We start from the raw sequence: 23,723 nt of genomic DNA on the forward strand, positions 1-23,723 counted from the left end.
CTTATAATGAGTATTGAGTGCTATATTTTAAATTGTAAAATAGAATATAGTATTTACCATTTTAGCCTATGAAGTGCACAGTTCAGTAGCGTTGCGTACGTTTCACATTGTTGTATCACCATCACCACCATCTATTTACAGAACGTTTTTCGTCTTGCAAAACTGAAACTCTATCTCCATTAAGTAACAACTCCTCTTTCTCATTTTCCCCCAACCCTGGTAACCCCCATTCTACGTTGTGTCTCTATGAATTTGACTACCCTAGGTACCTCATGTAAGTGGAATCATAGTCCTTTTGTGACTTGCTTATTTCGCTTAGCATGATGTCTTCAAGGTTCATGTTATGGTGCGTCAGAATTTCCTTTGTTTTTAAGGGTGAATATTGCAGTATATGTATATACATTTTGTTTATCCATTCATTTATCAGTGGGTGCTTGGGTTGCTTCCGCGTTTTATCTGCTGCCATGAACACGGGCACACTTTAGTGCTGTTTTTACAAAGGCAGTGCATAGCAGCTAGGCTCTTTTTAATTTAGTATTTTAAACCAAGAGAAAGGTATTGATCCTTTGGACTTTTGGTAGGTGTTTTTTGTTTTTCCAGGCTAAGTTTAAGGCTTAAATTTGTAACTGCTATTTAATCATTGTTTTTTCTTTTTTCTTTTTTTTTTTTTTTTTTTTTTCTGTTTCCAGACAGGGTCTCCGTCTGTTGCCCAGGCTGGAGTGCAGAGGCATGATCTTGGCTCACTGCAACCTCTGCCTCCCGAGTTCAAGTGATTCTCTGGCCTCGGCCTCCCGAGTAGCTGGGGATTACAGGCGCCCACCTCCACACTCGGCTAATTTTTGTATTTTTTGTAGAGACAGGGTTTTACCATGTTGTCTACGCCACTGCTTTGCTCTCTAAGCATTATATACAGCAAGAAGTTTTCAGTGGCGAGTGTGTCACATTTAAAATCTTGTAGCAATATAATTTAATTCAACCAACTAGTAACATTTGATGGTACATTAGCTATAGCATTTTATATTGAAATGCATTTCATATTAAAATGCTTTTCATATATCTGACCCTTAAGCTTGCTTCAAATCTCATTGGCTTTATTTGCTTGGGTGTGTGCCCTAGATGTTCTGCTCGTGTATATATTCTCAACAGTCCTTTGAAAAGCCTTCTCTTAATATCCTTCAATCCACAGGGTTGGGGTGGGAATTTTATTTGACAAAAAAGATTGTCTGAAATAGTGAAGATAGTTGTTTACATATTAAAGGCCATCTTTGATGAGTGTTGGATGTAAGGGACATTTGTAAGTTGCCATCTTAGGACAAAATGAGTTTAGGTTAGATGTATTAGTTATTAGGTGATTTTTTTTTGTATTATTTTGGATTTTCCAGGATTGGTCCCTTAATCACACCATTTAATTCTTCCAAGTTACTGGTTTTATCTGATGACATACATGGTGTAGGAGGTGGCAGAGGGAGAAGCTGTTAAGAGCATAGGAGAGAAACGTGAATGCTGAAGGACAGTGTTTGGCTCCCTTCTTAAGATAATTTGAAATGAAGGAACTGCACTATTGTAGGGAAAATATTTGATGAACCACCCATTTTTTTGAGGCCTGCATTCTAGATGTATTCTGTATGAGAACTGCCCTTGCAGTTCTTCTGTGCAGACCAAATGTTCTTGCAAGAAACTAATGACCAACTTTGTGGTGGGTGGTGAGTCACAGTAGATTTCCGGAGAGTTGATAATGTGCTTGTGTATGATATAGATTTGACTGTGAGGAGCCAGCTGATACAATATGGTCAGATTGCATTAAGCAGTGGTTTTAAGAAACTCTCATGGACCTCTGGGCCTGAGGAAGTGAAGAGGTAAAATTGCGTGTTTGAAAAATTGTTGGAGTGTGGCTGAGACTTTCTTGCAGCATTTCTGTGATTGATAGTCTAGAGTAGATTTAAACACAAAACATTAGAAATAGATTTTAATGCTAGTTGACCACATTAGAACAGATTTGTCTTTTTTGGGTTAGTGTTCCACATTTAGGTAAAACATAACTCTAAAGTTTTCCTTTTGATTCTCTTTGCTCTTTGCTTGAAAAATGTGTGGCTAAAAGAGAGACCACTAACTACTTAGTACTTTTTGAATATGTATTTAAGAATAAATGTAAAATAACTGATGTGAGAAAAGTTAAGTTTTGGCTAGCACAGGGAAGGAAGTTTTTGTTTTGTTTTGCTTTTTTGCATTTGGCTTAATTACGTGAGTTAAAGTGAAAAAAGCAATTACCTTTCTTGAGAGTGGAAACACTCTTAAGTTATAATGAATATGACATTGACCTTGGCCAAGGTTCTTTAGGAAGTACAGAATAACTCTGACATGGTATTGTTCCTTTCCTTAGAGCTTATCTTCTTCTTTTCTTTTTTTTTTTTTTTTTAAGACGGAGTCTCGCTCTGTCACCCAGGCTGGAGTGCAGTGGTGTAATCTTGGCTCACTGCAACTTCCACCTCCTGAGTTCAAGCGATTCTTGTGCCTCAGCCTCTTGGAGTAGCTGAGACTACAGGCACACGCCACCACACCTAGCTAATTTTTTGTATATTTAGTAGAGACGAGGTTTCACCATGCTGGCCAGGCTGGTCTCAAACTCCTGATGTCAAGTGATCCACCGCTCTCGGCCTCCCAAAGTGCTGGGATTACAGGCATGAGCCACTGTGCCTGGCAGAGCTTATCTTTTAGTAGTGGAGATAAGGGAAACAGAAACAGTTTCATACTTTGGGTCAGAAAAATATAAGAATATAAAAATATGAGATCATAAACAAGCCATGGTCTTTACTTTTTTAGAACAGCTGTATTGAGACATCGTTCATGCCCCATACAATTCAACCAATTCAGTTATTTTTAGTTTGCTCCCAGTTGTACAGCCATCAGCACAATCAATTTTAGAACATTTTCATCAGACCTGAAAGAAAGCTGTACCTGTTAGCAGTCACTCCTTGGCCCTAGACAACACTAATTTATTTTGTCTCTATAGGTTTCCCTATTCTGGATATTTCAAGTAAGTGGAATCATACAGTGTATGGTGTTTGATGACTGGCTTTTTTTACTTAGCGTTAGCTTCATACACAGTGTAGCTTGTATCAGTTCTTGATATAGTTTGGCTGTGTTCCCACCCAAATCCCATCTCAAATTGTAGCTCCCATAATTCCCTTGTGTTGCGGGGGGACCCAGTGGGAGATAATTGAAACGTGGGGTCAGTTTCTCCCATACTGTTCTCGTGGTAGTGAATAAGTCTCACGAGATCTGCTGGTTTTATAAGGGGAAACCGTTTTCGCTTGGCTCTCCTTCTCTTCTCTGCCGCCATGTGAGATGTGCCTTTCGCCTTCTGCCATGATTGTGAGGCCTCCCCAACCACGTGAAACTGTGAATCCATTAAACATCTTTCTTTTGTAAATTGCCCAGTCTCGGATATGTCTTTATCGCAGTGTGAAAATGGACTAATACAGTTCTTCATTCCTTTTTATTGCTCAGTAGTGTTCTGCGCTAGGGATATACCACATTTACCCATTTGTCAGTTGATGGACATTGGGTTGTGTCCACTTTTTGGCTGTTATGAGTATCCAAATAATGGTACTGTGAACATTTGTGTACAAGTTTTGTGTTCTCATGGGTATGTATCTAGGAGTGGAATTGCTGGGTCAGGTGGTAACGCTGTTTAACTTTTTGAGGAGCTGCTGGACTATTATCCGAAGTGACTGTACCATTTTACATTCTCAGTGGTAATGTATGAGGGTTCTAATTACTCCACACCCTTGCCAACCCTTGTGATGATCTGTCTTTTTGATTATAGTTATCCCAGTGGGTGCGAGGTGGTATTTCATTGTGGTTTTGATTTGCATTCCAGTGTTGAATGATATGGAACATCTTTTCTTGTGCTTATTGGCCATTTTTGTATCTGTTTTGGAGATGTATATTCAGATCCTTTGCCTATTTAAAAATTTGATTATTTTTCTTTTTTTTTTTTTTGAGACAGGGTCTTATTCTGTCACTTAGGCTGGAGTGCAGTGTTGCCATCACAGCTCACTGCAGCCTTGATCTCCCTGCCCCAAGTCATCCTCCTGCCTCATCCTTCTAAGTAGCTGGGACTACAGGCTCCCACCACCATGTCTGGCTATTTTTAAACACTTCTTTTTTTTTTTTTTTTTTTTGTAGAGACAGAGTCTGTTGCCCAGGCTGTTCTCAAACTCTTGCGCCCAAGCAGTCCTCCCAACTTGGCCTCTCAAAGTGTTGGGATTACAGGAGTGAGCCATTGTACCTGGCCTATTTGTCTTTTTATTATTGAGTTGTAAGGGTTCTTTATATATTGTGATGCAAGTTCCTTATTAGATATATGATTTGCAAATACTTTTTTGATTCCCTTTTTCACTGTCGATGGTGTCCTTTGAAGCACACAAATTTTTAATTAAAACTTTTTTTGTTGTTTTTAGAGACAGGATCTCTTTTGCCTGGGCTGTAGTGCAGTGGCACAGTCATAGCTCACTCTAACCCTGAACTCCTGGGCTCAAAGTATCCTCCCACCTCAGCCTCCCCAGTAGTTGGAATTATAGGTATGTACCACCATGCCTGGCTAATTTTTGGGTTTTTTTAGAGCTGGGGGGGGTCTCACTATATTGCCCAGGCTGGTCTTGAACTCCTGGCCTTAAGTGATCCTCCCATCTCAGCCTCCTAAAGTTCTGGGATTACAGTCATGAGCCACCATGCCCAGCCCCAGAGTTAATTTTGATGAGGTCCAGTTTATCTTGTCTGTGTTTTGGGTGTTCATTTCCTAACCCAAAGCCATGTGGATATACACTTATGTATTCTTCTAAGAACTTGATAGTTTTAGTTCTTACATTTAGCCCTTTGATCTGTTTGGAGTTTTGAATGTGATGTGAGGTAAGGATCCAACTTCATTCTTTCGCATGTGGATATCCAGTGTCTCACCATTTGTTGAAAAGACTGTTCTTTCTCCATTGGGTTGTCTTGGCACCGTTGTCAAAATCAATTGACCATAAACGTGACAGTATATATTTCTGGACTTTCAATTCTATTCCATCGATTTATATATGCCTTTCCTTCTGTAAGTACCGCACTGTCTTGATTACTGTGGCTTTGTAGTAAGTTTTGAAATTGGAAGGTGAGTGCCCTCTTTTTCCTTTTCAAGATTGTTTTGTCTATTTTGAATTTTTTGCATTTCCATATGTATTGTAAGACCTTGTTGATTTTTGTAAAAAAGCTAGTTGAGATTTTGATAGGATTGCCTTGAATCTTGCAGATCAATTGGGAAGTATTGTCATCTTAACAGTATTGTCTTTCTTTTTTTTTTTTTTTTTTTTTGAGACGGAGTCTGGCTCTGTTGCCCAGCCCAGGCTGGAGTGCAGTGGCCGGATCTCAGCTCACTGCAAGCCCCGCCTCCCGGGTTCACGCCATTCTCCTGCCTCAGCCTCCCAAGTAGCTGGGAGTACAGGCGCCCGCCACCTCGCCCAGCTAATTTTTTTTGTATTTTAGTAGAGACGGGGTTTCACCGTGTTAGCCAGGATGGTCTCGATCTCCTGAACTCGTGATTCGCCCGTCTCGGCCTCCCAAAGTGCTGGGATTACAGGCTTGAGCCACCGCGCCCGGCCAACAGTATTGTCTTTCAATTCATGAACATGCAGTGTCTTCCCGTTTGAGTCTTTAATTTCTTTAAAAAGTTTTTTTTTTTAAACTGATATATCACAGTTGTACATATTTTTGGGGTATATGTGATGTTTTTCTTTTCTTTCTTTCTTTTTTCTTTTTTTCTGAGACAGAGTTTTGCCCTTGTCTCCCAGGCTGGAGTGCAGTGGCATGATCTCAGCTCACTGCAACCTCTGCCTCCTGGGTTCCAGCAATTCTCCTGCCTTAGCCTCCCGAGTAGCTGGCATTACAGGCGCCCACCACCATGCCCGGCTGATTTTTGTATTTTTAGTAAAGACGGGGTTTCATCATGTTGGCCAGGCTGGTCTCAAAGTCCTGACCTCAAGTGATCCACCTGTCTCAGCCTCCCAAAGTGCTGGGATTACAGGCGTGAGCCGCCGTGCCCGGCCACATGTGATGTTTTGATACATGTATACAATGTGTGATGTTCAAATCAGAGTAATTGGGATATCCCTCACAAGTCTTTAATTTTTTTCAACAATGTTTTGGAATTTTCAATGTACAAGTCTTGCATTTCTTTTACATTTATTCCTAAGTATTTTAATATTTTTGATGCTATTATAAATGAAATTGTTTTCTTAATTTCAGTTTCAGATTTTTCATTGCTGGTATATAGAAACACAACTGATTCTTATGTATTCTTGTATTCTGCATAACTTGTTCTCAGATTTTTAGTGGATTCTTTAGGATTTTCTCTGTCTTAGGATTTACTTCTTCCTTTCCAATCTGGATGCCCATTGTTTATTTTTCTTGCCTAACTGCCCTGACTAGAATTTCTAGTACAGTGGTGAGTAGAAATTGGGTAGCAGACACCCTTGTCTCATTCCTGATGTGGGGTGGGAAGCCATCCAGTCCTTCACCATTAAGTGTGATGTTAGCTGTGGGTTTTTGTTGGTGCTCCTTATCAGGTGGAGGGAGTTTTTTTAATTCCTACTTCATTGAGTGTTTGCATTATGAAAGAGTATTGAATTTTTGTCAAATGCCTTTTCTGAAATAACTTACTTTTTAAAATGACTGTTTTTCTTGTTTTCTATCTGCAGAGATTGACTTGCATACCAAATGTGTGGTGGATGTGGATGCAAACAAGGTTATTCTTAATCCTGTAAATACGAATCTTTCCAAAGGAGATGCCCGGTGAGTTAAGAAACAGTGCTATGCTCAATGGATGTTTAAGTAACTGGAAGCAACTGTGGCTGCAGAATTAAGTTGCATTGAATAGATATTGAATGCTTACCCTGTGGAGACATATTGCTGTCTTCTGCGAGCCTGTACTCAAGTTGAAGAGATGAAGTCTATACTATGGGATGACAGTGTGCCTGAATGAGTATTAGAGGTAGTAATTGTATTAGAAGCACAGAGAAGACAGTGAGTGTTACGTTGAGAAGTAATTGAAGGCTTCTTGAAGGAGGTGCAGCTGGCTGGAGGATTAGCTAGGATGTAAATCGGTTCCTTAGCAATAGTGGCTTTTACTTCTGCCAAGTTCAAATGCTGTCAGAGCCCATTTCAAGTGCTGTCTTCATGAAGGTATGCCTGCAGCCCTCAGTGATTTATTTCCTCTAAATACCTGTCAGTTATAATCTGTCCTACTTAATTTAATCATAGATTGTTTTGGATTGTTACTTCCAGCTGTACGGTGGATTTTAATGTCTTTGGGGGAAAGACTCAGGCTGAAGATGAATATTTGAGCATCATTTCTAGATGTGGATGGTAGTATGAACAAAAGGGAAGGGAAGAACATGAATTTGGGGCAAGAAAAGATTATTTTGGGTTTTCTTAGTAAATGGAGGACAGTAAATAAGCTGGGATCAGATTACAGAAGACCTGGAAAGCAGACGAGGAAGTTTGGCCTGTGTTTTTGTCAGTAAGATTTTGTTTTTTGACAGTTTTTGAGTATTATGATTGAGGATCAAGGAGAATTAGGAAAAGCTGTTGATTGGCAATGTAGAGAGAGGGTCAGAGCGGGGATAGGCCGACCTTTTGTGGAGATAGCTGTATCAGAGATGTTTTCGTACTGGCCCTGACAGTGGAGAGGACAGGTGAAAGACGTTTGGCATGAGGCTTTGTGCAAAGTAGGATTCATAAATCCTTCTAGAAACAGTGCTGTATTTGGCACTCTGCAGATGTTCTTTTGAGTTGTGTTTAATTGAGTTGAAAAGAGCACTGGATTTGGAGTGAGAAAATCTGAAATCGAGTCCTTCATTATCTTATTGTAGTGAGTTATTTTTAATTTTTTGAACCTGTCTTACATATCTCACAAGGGTTTTTTTCCACAAAGATCAAATAAGTGATTTTTAAAAGATCTTGCGAAGTGTTCTGTACAGGGGCAGGTTTATTGTTATTGATGTAGAGACACATCAAAATGTACAGCTTGATGAATTTTCATAGTGAACATACTCCTTATAAGTGGCACCCAGATAAGAAATAGAACGTTACTAGCATGGCAAGATACTACATCAGGAGAAGAAGTTTTTCTTTCTTTTCTTTTCTTTTCTTTTTTTTCTTTTTTTTGAAGCAGAGTCTCACTCTGTTGCCTGGGCTGAAGTGCAGGGGCATGATCTCAGCTCACTGCAGCCTCCGCCTCCTGGGCTCAAGCAATTCTTATGCCTCAGCCTCCCGAGTAGCTGGGATTACAGGAGTACACCACCATGCCCAGCTAATTTTTGTATTTTAGTAGAGACAGAGTTTCGCCATGTTGGCCAGCCTGGTCTTGACTCCTGACCTCAAGTGATCCGTCTGCCTCAGCCTCCCAAAGTGCTGGGATTACAGATGTGAGCCACCACACTGGGCCAGTTGTTACTTTTTTTTTTTTTTTTTTTGAGACTGAGTCTTGCTGTGTTGCCCAGGCTGAAGTGAAATGGCAAGATCTTGGCTCACTGCAACCTCCACCCCCCACAGGTTCAACCGATTCTCCTGACTCAGCCTCCCTAGTAGCTGGGATTATAGGTGTCCACCACCACGCCCAGCTAATTTTTGTATTTTTAGTAGAGAAAGGGTTTCGCCATGTTGGCCAGGCTGGTCTTGAACTCCTGACCTCAAGTGATTTGCCTGCCTCAGCCTCCCAAAGTGCTGAGATTACAGGCGTGAGCCACCACACCTGACTGGTTACTACATTTTTAAGCCAAAATGTATTCAATACTTGAGTATACGTGTCTACCAAGAAATCACCTAGTTCTAGAGAAATTTCAGCTTTGCAAGGTCAGAAACTTTATTTTACTCAGTTTGCTTAATGTTGAGTGGAGTCTTGGGGACTAACATGCCATCTCTTAAGGAGACAGGCAGGACCTCTGATTTTATGTTTACAGTGAGTAAAATATTAATCTCAGCAATCCACCCTTCTCCTTCTTGGTATCAACGAATTGGAAAACCAGGTCAAAACACTGCTGTGAACATAGGATAAGAATGAAGGGATGTTTTTGTCAAATATGGAAAAGATAAATGACAAACTCTTCCTATTCCACATCACTGCTGGGAGCACTCTCGTGACTGAAATACTTGAATCTGCCAGATCAGTGTAGTTCTTCTGTGTATAATCCTGGATACACATGGAAACATTTTATCACTTATTTGCTCATGCAGAGCTATACTGCTTATACTGCTAGAACAATTAATATCTTTTTGGAATTATCTTTTTCCCCTCAATTTTCTGGATCAGTTTTTGGGATTTTCTAAATCTTTGTCAGCAATATATTTCTAAATTGCTTCCCTTTAAATGACTAACTCTTTACGCCTTGTTTTATTTGAATTATATCTTAAAACTTTTATCCTATAATAAATTTTTGTTGTTGTTTGAAAGCCATGGTGAGATTGTAATAAAACTTTAATGCTTGTCACCATGGTAGGGAAAGTAGTTTCTTTTTGTTGTTGTTGTTTGTTTTTGAGACAGGGTCTCCCTCGGTTGCCCAGGCTGGAGTGCGGTGGCACGATACAAATAGTTTCTTAAGCTAAGTTTTATCTTCTGTTTTTGCTTCTTTCTCTCCTCTACCCACCAAACAGCCTTTCTTGCTAACTCTGGCTAAAAAGTTAATTGGTATACTTAAAACGTTGCCTTAAAAGGGATTAAGGTGCATTTTCTCGTGGAGAGTGGGAGCCTCCACTGTATGAATCATTTGTGTTATAAAAGTTGAGGCATAGGTGAGTTTGGAAAATGGAGTGCATTTTCCCATAGGAACTGTTAGTTTCAAGTGAAAAGTTTAACCTAGTGACTAGTTTAACCCACAACTCGAACATACTTTTTTTTTTGTCTCATATCTTTTTTAAAAAATATATTTTGTCTCGGCCGGGCGCGGTGGCTCAAGCCTGTAATCCCAGCACTTTGGGAGGCCGAGACGGGTGGATCACGAGGTCAGGAGATCGAGACCATCCTGGCTAACACGGTGAAACCCTGTCTCTACTAAAAAATACAAAAAACTAGCCGGGCGAGGTGGCGGGCGCCTGTAGTCCCAGCTACTCGGGAGGCTGAGGCAGGAGAATGGCATAAACCTGGGAGGTGGAGCTTGCAGTGAGCTGAGATCCGGCCACCGCACCCCAGCCTGGGCGACAGAGCAAGACTCCGTCTCAAAAAAAAAAAAAAAAAAAAAAAAAAAAATATATATATATATATATATATATATATATATAGTCTCATATCTTCACATTTCACTGCAATAATATTAAGTAGTTGTGTACTCAAGGGCCGAGACTGAGTAAAATGAATAATCATTCTTTCTGCTTTGTGGAGGACATTCTTATGTGGAAAAGGCTTTTTTTTTTTCCTCCTCCTGTGGGTGCGTGGTGATGAAGCGTACAATGACTGCTGCTTTGCTGTGGTGTCTTCGTGCCCAGGGCACCAGCAGTTTCCCCTCCATCATGTTCGTGCCACCAGCACAAATGTCAACACAGCAAGGAAGGCAGATGCCTTAGTACTGTTATGTAAATAATCCCAACCTCCAGACTCTCTGAAAAGCTCTGGGGAACGCCCAAGAGTCCTCACACTACAATTTGAGGGGTTTAATCCAGTTTATAAGCTTCTAAGAAGCAAATAGATGTGCCTGGTTTATTTTTCAAAAAATTTGTTGAGATATAATCGTAATACAATACAATCCACCCCTTTAAAGTGAACCATTCAGTGGTTTTTATTACACTTACTGAGTTGTGCAGCCTGCACCACTATCTGCTTGTGTACGTCATTTTTATCACCGTGTTAATTAATCCACTTTCTGTCTCTGTAGATGTGAGATTTGCCTGTTCTGGACATTTCCTATAAATGAAATCATACATGATGTGGTCTTCTGTGATTGGCTTCTTAGCATCATGTTCTTGAGGTTTATCCACTTCGTAGCATTTATCAGTACTTCATTCCTTTTAATAATGAAATAGTCTGTTCTATCACATTTTGTTTATCCATTCATCTGTTGATGGGCATTTGGATTGCTTCTACTCTTTTGGCTTCCTGGATAATGCAGCTTGTGTACAAGTCTTTGTGTGGACGTGTGTTTTCATTTCTCTTAGATTCATTTCTAGTTATGGAACGCTTTTGGGTCATATGATAACTGTATTCTGAACATTTTGAGGAATTGCCAAACTGGTTTCCAAAGCTGCTGCACCGTTTTACATTCCCACCAGCAATGCATGAGAGTTCCAGTTTTTAAAAAGTCTCATTTACTGTAAAGAAAATGGAGGTAACTCTGGCTAATTAAAGAGTGCATATCCTGCCTCAAGGCATTCAGATTACAATGAAAAAGCAAAACCAAACATAGTGCTGTCCAAGCTAAACACTCCTGGCCAGATTCAGCCCTTGGCTACTGATTTAGAACCCTGCGTTCTGGTAAACTGGATTCTGGTATACTTCTCTGTTGAGCAGTATCTACTTATTTTAAAACAATGTTTTGAAAAATTTGAGTAAAATTAAAAAACATGGTATACAAAAAGTTCTACAGAATGAAACACTTTTATGTACCTATCAGGTTAACAAATCCTTGCCAATGCAATTTAAACCTATGTGAACTGCCTTGTGTTCACATAGGAACCCTTTCCCTCTCCACTACAGTTCACCACTTTCTTAAATTTGATCTTCTTTCCCTTGTATTTCTTTACATTTTCACTTTATGGAGGACCTTCTTACGTGGAAAAGACTTGTTGTTTTTTTTTTTCCTGCTGTGGGTGTGTGGTGATGAAGCACACAATGACAACTGCTTTTCTTAAGCATACTTGTAAGTTGTTTGCCCAGTATTATGTGTACATGAATGCCTTTTTCTAGTGAAAGGCCAGATGGGTGACTTGAAAAAGTTTCACTATTCTTATAAAATATAATGCGTGATTTTTAAAGACCAAAAAAAATGTTAAAAGGAGCTAAAAATAATATCACCTACTTAGCTTGGGGAAGAAAGCTCAAACTTGGTATTTTATCAAATTTCCTGTTCCTTCTTTTTTTCATCTTTTGTGTTTCTTTTTCCTTTTAGGTTCCAGGGGTACATGTACAGGTTTGTTACAAGGGTATATTGCGGCTGGGTGCAGTGGCTCATGCCTGTAATCCCAGCACTTTGGGAGGCCTAGGCGGGCAGATCACTTGAGGTCAAGAGTTTGAGACCAGTCTGGCCAACATGGTGAAACCCCATCTCTACTAAACATACAAAAATTAGCCAGGCATGGTGGTGGGCACCTGTAATGCCAGCTACTCAAGAAGCTGAGGCACGAGAATTGCTTGAACCCAGGAGGCGGAGGTTGCAGTGAGCCAAGATCGTGCCACTGCACTCCAGCTCGGGCGATAGAGTGAGACTTAGTCTCAAAACAAAACAAGCAAACAAACAAAAAAACAAGGGTATGTTATGTAATGTTGAGGTTTGGGCTTTTATCAGTCTTGCCATCCAGACAGTGAACATAGTACTCACTGGGAGTTCTTCAGCTCTTGCCTCCTCCTCCTCCCCTTCCCCCTTTTGGAGTCCCCAGTGTCTGTTATTCCCATCTTTGTGTCCATGTGTACCCAGTGTTTAATTCCCACTTACAAGTGAGAACATGCAATATTAGGTTTTCTGTTTCTCTTTTGTCCTTTTAAACAAAATCAGAACATAGGCTCTCCCATCTTGTCTTATGTACACTTCTAGTTCTTTTGGAGACTGAAACAGGGAGCTATACCTCCTCAGAGGTGCTGCTTTAAACATCAGAACCAAAACCTGAAAGGAAAGAACACCTCTATGTAAGTTGCATTTTTCAGTTGCTTGGTCCAGTGTGAGTCCATTTTCTTTCTTAGCCTTCTGTTTTCTATTACATGTGGGGGTGGGGGTGGGGGTGGGGGTGGGGGTGGGGGTGGGGGTGGGGGTGGGGGGGGGGGGGGGTATGCACATTAACACAGTGCTAAATACATCAGCCTAGAGTTTCTCCTGTCTTTCTTTTCTGTTTTTTTTTTTTTGTTGTTGTTGTTGTTGTTGTTTGTTTGTTTGTTTTGAGACAGGGTCTCATTCTGTTGCCCAGGCTGGAGTGTAGTGATGCAATCACTGCTCACTGCCGCCTCTACCTCCCAGGCTCAAGTGATCCTCTTATCTCAGCCTCCTGAGTACCTGGGACTATAGGCATGTACCACCATGCCTGGCTAATTTTCATTCTTTCTTTGTCCTCTCCTCCCCCAAGTGTAAGGCTTTGAGACCAGAACTTTTGGAGGTTGAAAGCATTTGGAGGTTTAGGTGTCAAGATCTTCATTAACCTGAACACTGATTTTTTTGGTGTTCTGTGAGTTGACTTATTCTTTAGAACAGGTGGGGAAGATCCTCTAACATGGATGAAAGTAGCCACAGATGGCACAAATAGGCAGAGACTGTTAATGTTTTACAATAAAAGATGGTGCTGCCCTCTCCATCCCCCATGTGTCATGTTTAACCTAATGAGCAATAGACAGTGTAAGGGTTAACAGCTGCCAGTCTAATGAGACGAGAGATGTTGATCGCACCATCTTTTTTAGTAAGGTCATTGAAAATCTTTTTGTTCCTTCTGATAGTTTTACTGGACATCAATTTAGTCAGTATCATTAGGTAATCAATGAGTACCTAATATGAACAAAGCACACCCAGCCCTTCCTTGGAGCTTCAGTATACTCTGACCCTGGTAGATGTACAGATTGGAGCCCTTAAAGTATGTGCAGAATTAAGTGAGTTTGACCCATGTCCTTACAGTTCTCTTGCAAATTATGTTGCATAATTCTACTGAGGGGAGGGGCTTATGGCATACATGAAGCCATTTTCAGACTAATTCCTTGTTAGTGGAAGACATCATTAGGTCATATTAGATAATGACCTTTTAGATTTCTCTACTGCTATGTGGATGCTAATTTAAATAGCGATTTTAATTGAAGGAAGTCATGCAAAATGTAATTATGGTACCCACAATAGACCTGTTTGTTCTCTCTGCTGTGAAATGACTTGAATGGGGCTAATATTTCTCCTCAAATAGAGTCTGCTCCTCTGGAGAATAGTACGTGGTATGTTTTAATTTCATAATGGGGCTCTTCCTCAGGGAGCCTGTCCTGCTAATTATGTTAGAGTATAGTGGGGAGAGCATGGTTCTATGTACTCAGAAGTTGTATATGATTCCTCAACCTTTCCCTTTAAAAAGAATACTGTGATCATTTACTGCTTTTGAATATACTTGTGAAAATGAATCAGGGAGACTCTTAAAAGCTAAAAAGATAAAATATGTGTGGTTGAACGCGTATCATTGCATAATTAATGGAGCAGATAGTCAAATTCAGCAAATACAAATTTTGCGAAGTTTTACCAGCAGAGTCTAGCTGGTTGCCAAAGTAAACTGTCTGATAGCCTTATTAGTGAACCTCTCTAAACACAAATTACAGTAGACTGCTACTGTAGAATTTGGTATTTTAGCATTATCATTAGACATAAATATTGTTCATGCTTTCATTACTTTTATTGGTGCAGCAATAAGAAGGAATAAACTTTTTTAAAAATGCAAGAAAAGAGAATCTTTACCTCTGTGCTTGAAATACTACTTGGATACTAACATTTGATATGAGGACTCAGGGTTTGTGTATATGGTTAGTTGCCAGTTCTTGATTAAGTAAGTTATGGATAATAGGAATTACATGTTTTGAATTTCCCTAGAATTCTGGATTCAGCATTAAGTGGTCAGATTGCATATAATATACTAAATAAAATATCGAATTATGAACACAGTTTAGGCAACTACCAGGTCCTACTATTGCTTTTTTTTTTTTTTTTTTTGGTTTATTTTGCTTAGGTTTTTTGACAGTACTTTTTTAGGGCTCTTTGTCTCAATCTCTAGGGTAGGAGTTGTTACTAATATAAATCAGACACTGTATAAGAATCTAGATTTCTGGGCCTGGTGCGGTGGCTCACGCCTGTAATCCCAGAACTTTGGAAGGCCAAGGCGGGCAGATCACGAGGTCAGGAGATCGAGACCATCCTGGCTAACACAGTGAAACCCCGTCTCTACTAAAATACAAAAAATTAGCTGGACGTGGTGGCAGGCGCCTGTAGTCCCAGCTACTCAGGAGGCTGAGGCAGGAGAATGGCGTGAACCTGGGAGGTGGAGCTTGCAATGAGCCGAGATGGCGCTACCACACTCCAGCTTGGGTGACAGCGAGACTCTATCTCAAAAAACAAAACAAAACAACAACAACAAAAAGAATCTAGATTTCTGTTTTAAAGATGGAGGGAGCAGTATTCCTTGAGGAAATATGACATGAGAAACCCATTCAACCACAAAAGTTGTTGTATCATAACATGTTTATAATTTTTTCTGATGTGATGTATTCAATATTTGAACATCAACAGTGTGCCAAGTATCAAGCTAAGAGTTAGGTTAATCTTTACCAATCCTTAGTTCCATTAAATTTATTGTGTTATTCATTTTCTTACATGATGTATCTTTCAGCATACTAGTAAAAAAGCAAAACAAAAAACTGGAAAGCAGAAAAAGAAGTTAAATTATTCTGTTGTGCATCTTGTTAGATTTTGCACACTCAAGTTTGAAATTATTTAATTTTGAGAATTGTACATTTTCTCGTGAGAAAGTTTTCTTTTACAAAGAAAGGAGTTTAGAACTCTGGAGTCCTCAAACTTCTTCCACAGAGTTCTTTTAAAAAGCATAGGTATTTTATAGATGGTAAATTTCACCTTTGCTTTACTTTTATAAAAACCTAATTTATATATACTTTTAATTAAGTAAAAACTTATATAGGATGGGTCATAATTATTAAGAGTAGTGACTGTCTTTATGTTTTGACCTATATATACAAGTCAGTAATCCTTTTGTTCTACTTTTAGGAAAATTGAAATAGAATTTATATAAAGATCATTGAATATGTAAAAGTTTTATTTGCAATTTAATTTTTAAAAACTTTTGTTAATGGAGAATTTAAAAGATATGCTAATTTAGGCAGAATAGTACAATAGTATAATGAACCTCCATGCTCCTGTCACCACCCCTGAAAACCATTAATTTGTGGCTGTTACTGTCCTAGCTACATCTTCGTCCCTGTCTTCTTCCCCATATTATTTTGAAGGAGATCCGATTTTACCCACAGATGTTTTAATGTGTCTTTTATTATTTGTAAACATAACTGCAATACCATTATCATATCTAAACAATTAACAATAGTTAGGTGCAAGGAGGAGGAAAAAAATATAGTGAGGTGGTGGCATCAAATTTTCAGTGTTTAAATGCCCGGTTGTCTCATAAGGTCTTTTTTTCCCTGAGGTTTGTTTTGAATAGGATTGAGATGTGGTCTGCACTTTGAGGTTGGGTGATAGGGTTTTTAATTTATTGATTCCTCCATCGTTGAAGAAGCCGGATTGTTTGTTCTGTCCTGTGAATGGATTAATACGTGAAATTATTACAGGAACTAGATTATCCTCCTTGAGTCAAATGCCAAACCGTGTTTGTTCTCCTTGTAAATATTTTCATTCCAGTATTCCTTTTCATTCTTCTGACATTGCCCTAGTGAAGGACCTCATTGCCTTGTGTTTAGTTGACAACAAAGCCTTCTAACAGTTTCTGGAACCCACCATCGCCAGCCTGATCTTCAAGCCTGCTCTTGCTTCCTGTAATCTGTCTTTCGAATCCAGAGCATTTATGATTTCTCCTCATTGAGAAATGCCACTACGTAAGTGGCATCTTTTATATGTTTGTCCGACATTGTTTTCTAATATTGGTACTGCTTTGCTTTTATCTGTGTATTTTGAAAACTCCCTTCCCTTCAGGCTGTGGCTGCTAGAAAGCGGGGGCCGCTGTGGCTTCTTCCCGGGTCTTTGGTGGTCTGTACTAGATGCCTCTTGATTGATTGCAGTGGTCCTGTTAGTGCTCATGCTCAACGGCTCCCTGTTCTGATATTACCCTCAATTAGTAGTTTGAAGGGTGATTTGCAGGTCTCAGAGTTGGAATTTCTGAAGGGTTCGTCTCAAGACAACAGAGCCTGATGAGCTATCTTCCTCCATCCCACTCTATGGAGTTCAGTATTCTAGCAGTGGCTGTCCTTGTCCACTAGATAGATTATCTTGCTTGGACAGTGCAGAAGGGTGACATTTGCATTACTGTAACCTTTCTAGACCCCCAAAGCACCACAGCCTTTGTTTTGCTTTTGTCGCTTTGACAGCAATCTTTCGTGTCAATGCTGTTTCATTGGTTATATTTTATTTTTATTTTTTAAGCCATTATAGAGCTAGGTTATATTTTAAGTTTGATGTTTCTTTGTGATCTAATATTAGGATTATACTGTAGTATAAATTTCCATTGGGAAGAATTTCCTGAAGATAAAACAATTCTGTTTATAATGTATAGATTAGAGATTGCATACTCAGGCACCATAGTCCGTATTTTACCCAGAGATATGTTTTGTTTGGCGTGAAGTTTGAACATTTAAAAATCAGGTTTTGTATAAAGATTCAGATTCATTGTGTTTCTTAAATAATCTGAAAATCTGGCAGTCCTGGGTTTTCTGTCCTCTTCCGGCCCCCAGCTGTTCCATTCCATCATTTATATGATTTGCCAGGCCCCTGTAGGCCTTTTCCTTTTCAACCTTGGTGTAGATTCTTACTGGCTTCAGTCACAAAAGATGTCCTTTCCTGACCTTGGCCCTGGGTTTTGAAGCTCACATTACTTTTTCTTTCCTCAAGTTTTGTTTGTTTGTTTTTTTTTTTTTTGGTAAAATACTCATAAGAAAATAAATCATTTAACCATTTTTATGCATATACAGTTCAGTGGTGTTAAATACATTCATAATGTTCTGTAACCATAGCACTATTCATCTTCAGAACTCTTCTTAAAAACTGGAACTCTGTGCTCATTCCATACGAGTTCCCCATTCCTCCCACCGCTAGGCCCAGGCAACCACCATTTTACTGTCTGTATGATTTTGACTACTCTAGGGACCTCATGTAAATGGAATCATGCAGTATCTATTTTTTGTGTCTGGCTTATTTCACTTAGCATGTCCTCAAGGTTCATCCATGTTATAGCACATGTTGGAATCTCCTTCCTTTTTCAGGTTGAGTAATATTTCATTGTATGGATGAACCACATTTTGCCCATCCATTCATCGGCCGATGGATACTTGGGTTGCTTCCACCTTTTTCCTTTTCTGAGTAATGCTGCTGTGGACATGGGTGTGCAAGTATCTCTTCAAGACCCTGCTTTCAGTTCTTTTGGGTGTAGACCCAGGAGTGGAATTGTTGAATCGCACATTAGTTTTCGAGACCATCAGTCTCTGCACTCTGAATCTGTCATGTTCTCAGTTTTTTCTTTAGCTTATTAAGAAGTGTAGCCATGTGAATTCCCAAACTGTTGACATGACTTTGTTTATAAATTATCAAATATTCTTAATGTAGTGTTCAAGTTAATACATTATATTTCAAAAATGTACAGTACTACTCTTATTAAATGTCTATTTTTCTTTAAAAATGTTTATATTAGCATATAATGACTCATTGTAAAGTGAACTAAAACACAGACACACACACACACACACACACACACACACATTCATTACAGTCAAGATCTCACTCTGTCACCTAAACTGGAGTGCAGTGGTGTGATCATAGGTCATTATAGTCTTGAACTCCTGGGCTCAAGCAGTCCTCCTGCCTTGGCCTCCCAGAGTTCTGGGACTATAGGTATGAGCCACTGTGCCTGGCTCTAAAATATTTTTAAAATTTCTCAGTTTCTAATTCAAAAAATATCTATAGGCTATAACCCCTATAAACAAAAGCTGTTATTGCCCTCACTGATATTTAAGAGTGTAAAGGGGTTTTGATACCAAAAAATTTGAGAATCTCTGATCTAGATAATGTGCTAGCACAGGTTAATTAAAATTGTCGAGGTACTCGCCACAATTTTAGAACATTTATAACATTTTTCCCCATATAAGCAATGTCATATAAATGTGTAAATCATCCCTGGGTTGCTACACATGCTTATTTGCCTGTGGTATTTCTGAAGTGCATAGCATTATTAACTAAAACATTTTGAGCGAGTAATTCTATAAGTTCAGCATTCCAACTTAGAATGCCAAGAAATGTAGCTATTCCCTCTCCTTTTGGGGTTGGGGTGGCAAGGATTCCCTGGTTCTAAACCTCTCTGATTGTTCTCTTGCTGTTGATAGAGAGGGTTTGTGGGTAAACAGTGGGAACGGGATTTGAAGAACCAAGATGGAATTTTGGTGTCATATGGGATTTTTTAGAAAGCTTTTTTGAGATGGAGTGTCGCTCTGTCACCCAGGCTAGAGTGCAGTGGCATGATCTCTGCTCACTGCACCCTCCACCTCCCGGGTTCAAGTGATTTTCCTGCCTTAGCCTCCCGAGTAGCAGGGATCAAAGGCCTGTGCCACCATGCCCAGCTAATTTTTTTATTTTTAGTAGAGACGAGGTTTTGCCAGGTTGGCCAGGCTGGTCTCGAACTCCTGACCTCAAGTGATCCACCCCCTTGGCCTTCCAAAGTGCTGGGATTACAGGTGTGAGCCACCACCCCTGGCTGAAAGCTTTCAAATGAGTTTCAGGTGCTGGAGGGGTGAGAGTGGGCAGTTGTATGGGTGCTATGGAGTCCCTGTGTCTACCAGGATATTAAGAGGACAGAAGAGGCAGAAACAAGTATCTACGATGGGTCCTGGAAAAAGCAAGAAACCTTTGATAGATCACTGTTGTGCTTACTGTGAACAAGTTGGAATTATTTAATTGTGAATTTGTCAGAAAGTTTATAGTAATGTAATAAATTTTAAAATATTCCTAAGTAAAAGAAAACTAAAATTTCTAATGTCAGCAGAATGTGGTCACTGTGAGGGAGAAAAGGATGGCAAGACTAATTTTATTTTTGTTTTTACTTGGAAGTATAAATTCAAATTTCGGGATCTCTGAGTTTTTTTGTAGCTGGAATCTTTCTTTATGTGTGTGTGTGTGTGTGTGTGTGTGTGTGTGTGTGTGTGTGTGTGTGTGTGTATTGTTCTATTTTTATTGTTTTAGAGACAGGGTCTTGCTGTGGTTGCCCAGGCTGGTCTTGAACTCCTGGCCTCAAGTGATCCTCCCATCTTGGTTTCCCAAAGTGCCAAGCCTATATGTATTTTATTTTTAAAATTTTATTTATTTCTAATTTATTTATTTTTAGTCAGGGTCTCATTTTGTTGCCCAGGCTGGAGTGGAATGCAGTAGTGCAGTCACGGCTTACTGCAGCCTCAACCTTTCTGGGTTCGAGGGATCCTCCCACCTCAGCCATCCAAGTAACTGGGACTACAGGTGTGCACCACCATACCCTGCTAATTTTTGTATTTTTTTGTATAAATGGGGCTTCGCCATGTTGCCCAGGCTAGTCTCAAACTCCTGGGCTCGAGTGATTGGCCTTCCTCAGCCTCCCAAAGTGCTGAGATTATAGGCATGACCAGCTGCACCCAGATATTTCTAATTTCTTTTAAATTATTTTTTCAAGATCCACAGACAGACTGGAATATGTAGCTGGAATCTTACAGATTCTTTGTAATTTTTAAAAAAAATTTGGAAGTGGAATTTATAATGCATAAGAAGTTTTGATTGGAGTTATTTGTTTTGTTTACATACACACATATGTGTACATTTCCATTAAAGCAAACCTTTTTCCTTTTTTTTTTAGAGGATATAAACAGCTACAAAATTATTGTGTTTTAAAAAATAAATTTTACACATGAAATTCAAACCATCGTAGGAATCAGTGCATGGTAACTGCTGTTCTTATCATTGCTCTTTATTATTTTGTTAGATTGCATATTCCTTTCCAGAGAAGATTGGCTGACTTGGTGTTTTAGTCACATGTAAGGAGCACAGAAGCTTTCTTGCTCAATTTCATTCTCATCCAGTGTTACCACAACAGAAACCTGTGTGTAAGCGAAATCCTTGGCCTGTTCAGTGATTACCCCTCCTTAGTTACTAGGCCAGTCATGGCCACACTTGCCACCTGCCCTCTTCTTTGGGGGATTGGGTATAATATGACACATGGGAGGAGCCAGACATTTCATACACGTTTGGTATGATTTTGTGTTAGTCATTTTAATATAGTTATATAAGTAGTATAGGAAAACCCTACTGTGGGAAAATCCCTTCTCTGAATGTAGGATTTATCAGGCCGAACCCGTATGGTAGCCTTCATCTATTTACATCAGGAAGGATGCTTAAAAGTAGGATGGGGGACAGAGACGGGTTAAGATTAAGTCATATGTCTGGGCGTGGTGGTTCATGCCTGCAGTCCCCGCACTTTGGGAGGCTGAGGCAGGCAAATCACTTGAGCCCGGGAGTTCAGGAACAGCCTTGGCAACATGGTGAAACCCTGTCTCTACAAAAATAAAAATCACCTGGGCATGGTGGTGCATGCCTGTGGTCAGCTACTTGGGAGACTAAGACAAGAGGATCACCTGAGTCTGGGGAGGTCGAGGCTGCAGTGAGCTGTGATGGTGTGATTGCACCACTGCAGCCTGAGTGACAGTGTGAGACCCTGTCTCAAAAACAAAACAAAACAAAAGATTAGGTCACACTCTGGCTTTGGACCAGGACTTTATGCCTTGCCGTTTCCAGAAGCTTCACTTAGGGTTTCAGACTCTGCTTTCATCGTTCTGCCCCGTATCAGACCCCTTGCAGGTGCCGCTTCAGGTCTTCTTGGCCTCACCTCTCCTCGGAGCCTTTGATCACTTTTCAACCCTGGCTTTTGCCAGCTCAGCCTGGGCTCACGCCAGCTTCACATGCTCATAATCTGACACTTCCTCACGCTCACTCCCTTCCCTCCTTGCCTGGGACGCACTCCTACACAAGCCTTGGTTTTTGCTTACTGAGGAATCCACACTAAGACGTCCTCTTGCAAGCCCTTGTCTGTGTCCTCAGGGATTCTCTTGCTGTGTGTTGAGCTGGCTCTCCGTTGACCTGGCCTTTTTGGGCCTATCTGGTCCTTTTGCCCCCCACAACTTGGTGTGGATAGTAAGGACCTGAACTTAAAGATTAGGAAGAGGATAGGCCAATTTATAGATTGGGTTAATTTTTTTTTTGAGACGGAGTCTCGCTCTGTCGCCCGGGCTGGAGTGCAGTGGCCGGATCTCAGCTCACTGCAAGCTCCGCCTCCCGGGTTTACGCCATTCTCCTGCCTCAGCCTCCTGTGTAGCTGGGACTATAGGCGCCCGCCACCTCACTCGGCTAGTTTTTTGTATTTTTTAGTAGAGACGGGGTTTCACCGTGTTAGCCAGGATGGTCTTGATCTCCTGACCTCGTGATCCACCCGTCTCGGCCTCCCAAAGTGCTGGGATTACAGGCTTGAGCCACCGCGCCCGGCCGATTGGGTTAATTTTTAAATTGATCAACCCCACAAGCAGTAGCCAAGCTGCAGAACAGAGGTGCTGCGAGGGAGTTTAATGATTACCACTGTGTCTGGGGATGGGAAAGGCAAGAGTTGGTTGAAGAGAAGCATGACTCAGACTTGGGTGTGAGTGCTGGGTCTACTGTTTACCAGCTGTGTAAAATTTGGAAGTTTATATCGCCTCCCTGAGCCTCCATTTCCTTTTCTGTGAAGTGGAGGTGATAACACTGTAATATGGATCATGCAAGATTGCCGTGGTCATGAGTGAGTTATTTGTGTAAAATGCCTGGCACATGGTACCTACTTAGTAGGTGGTAGCTGCTATTTTGCCTTGATTTATTTATTCTTGTCAACTCTCTTAAACAAATTTTATTTATCAAAACATGTCATATTTTAAGTAATATTCTTTTCAAATAACACTGGCATATATGCTAGGTACTCAATAAATGTTAACTGGGTTAGACATGTAGTCAATTATAATACCAGGTTTCTAATAACAAATGATGCCCTTTTGCTTTTAATTGACAATAATCATAGCTGTTTAAGCTGTAGATCTAAGTGTAGTTTCTTGATGCTCCAGATAGCAACTGTAAGATGTTTATTTCAGGGATTGTGGGTTTCCTCTGAAGAGCATCAATTTGCATAATATTGCTCAGAGTTGGTTTCTTGAACTATCATTATCACAGGAAAAGGAACTCCGTGGTCAAGGTCTTTGAATGCTTAGAAGGTGTCGGTAATGCAGAGACAGCCAGCCTAGCATTCTTGGAAATACAGGAAGTGAATAGAGACTTAGTTTGTGGATCTTCTCATTGATGACAACCAGCATTTGTTTATAGGCATTATTATTGTTTATATTGTGTTAGAGCCTTTGCAGGAGTATAAGTTCTCATGACATCTTTACAACAAACGATATAGGTACCATTGTTATCTCAACATTTTCAGAAGGGAAATGAGACTCAAAGGTGTTACAAGGCTTCCCAAGGTCACATGATCAGAAAGTGGCAGAGTGGGGATCTGAACTCAGATCTGCCTAAGCTCATCTCTCCCAAACTAGATGAGATCACAGCTTCTCATTGCCTTCTAAGATTTTACAGAAGAGTTTCTTCTCCAAACATTTGGAAAAATGTAACTGGTTAATTCAGATTAGATCAGAACTAAAGACATTCAGCAGTTATTCATTGACATCTGATACGCATCACTCCAGCAGAGTGTCCTGACATGGGAAAGAT

The 23,723-nt window shown here is 40.1% G+C and overlaps 2 protein-coding genes across 9 annotated transcripts in view; one reads left to right on the forward strand and one right to left on the reverse strand.

The window, feature by feature from the left end:
- Nucleotides 1-23,723, reverse strand: part of DCTN6 (dynactin subunit 6) — a 1,120,059-nt gene that overhangs the window by 934,700 nt on the left and 161,636 nt on the right. The window lies entirely within an intron of this gene.
- The window catches only part of KIF13B (kinesin family member 13B), a 194,916-nt gene that overhangs the window by 11,122 nt on the left and 160,071 nt on the right, over nt 1-23,723 (forward strand). For all 5 annotated transcript variants that reach the window (XM_050802410.1, XM_050802406.1, XM_050802408.1 and 2 more), the window contains exon 2: nt 6,735-6,828. In XM_050802410.1, coding sequence (XP_050658367.1) covers nt 6,735-6,828 — 94 coding nt within the window. The remainder of the gene's footprint in view (nt 1-6,734; nt 6,829-23,723) is intronic.

This window comes from Macaca thibetana, chromosome 8, assembly GCF_024542745.1.
Source record: "Macaca thibetana thibetana isolate TM-01 chromosome 8, ASM2454274v1, whole genome shotgun sequence".
Lineage (NCBI taxonomy): Eukaryota > Metazoa > Chordata > Mammalia > Primates > Cercopithecidae > Macaca > Macaca thibetana.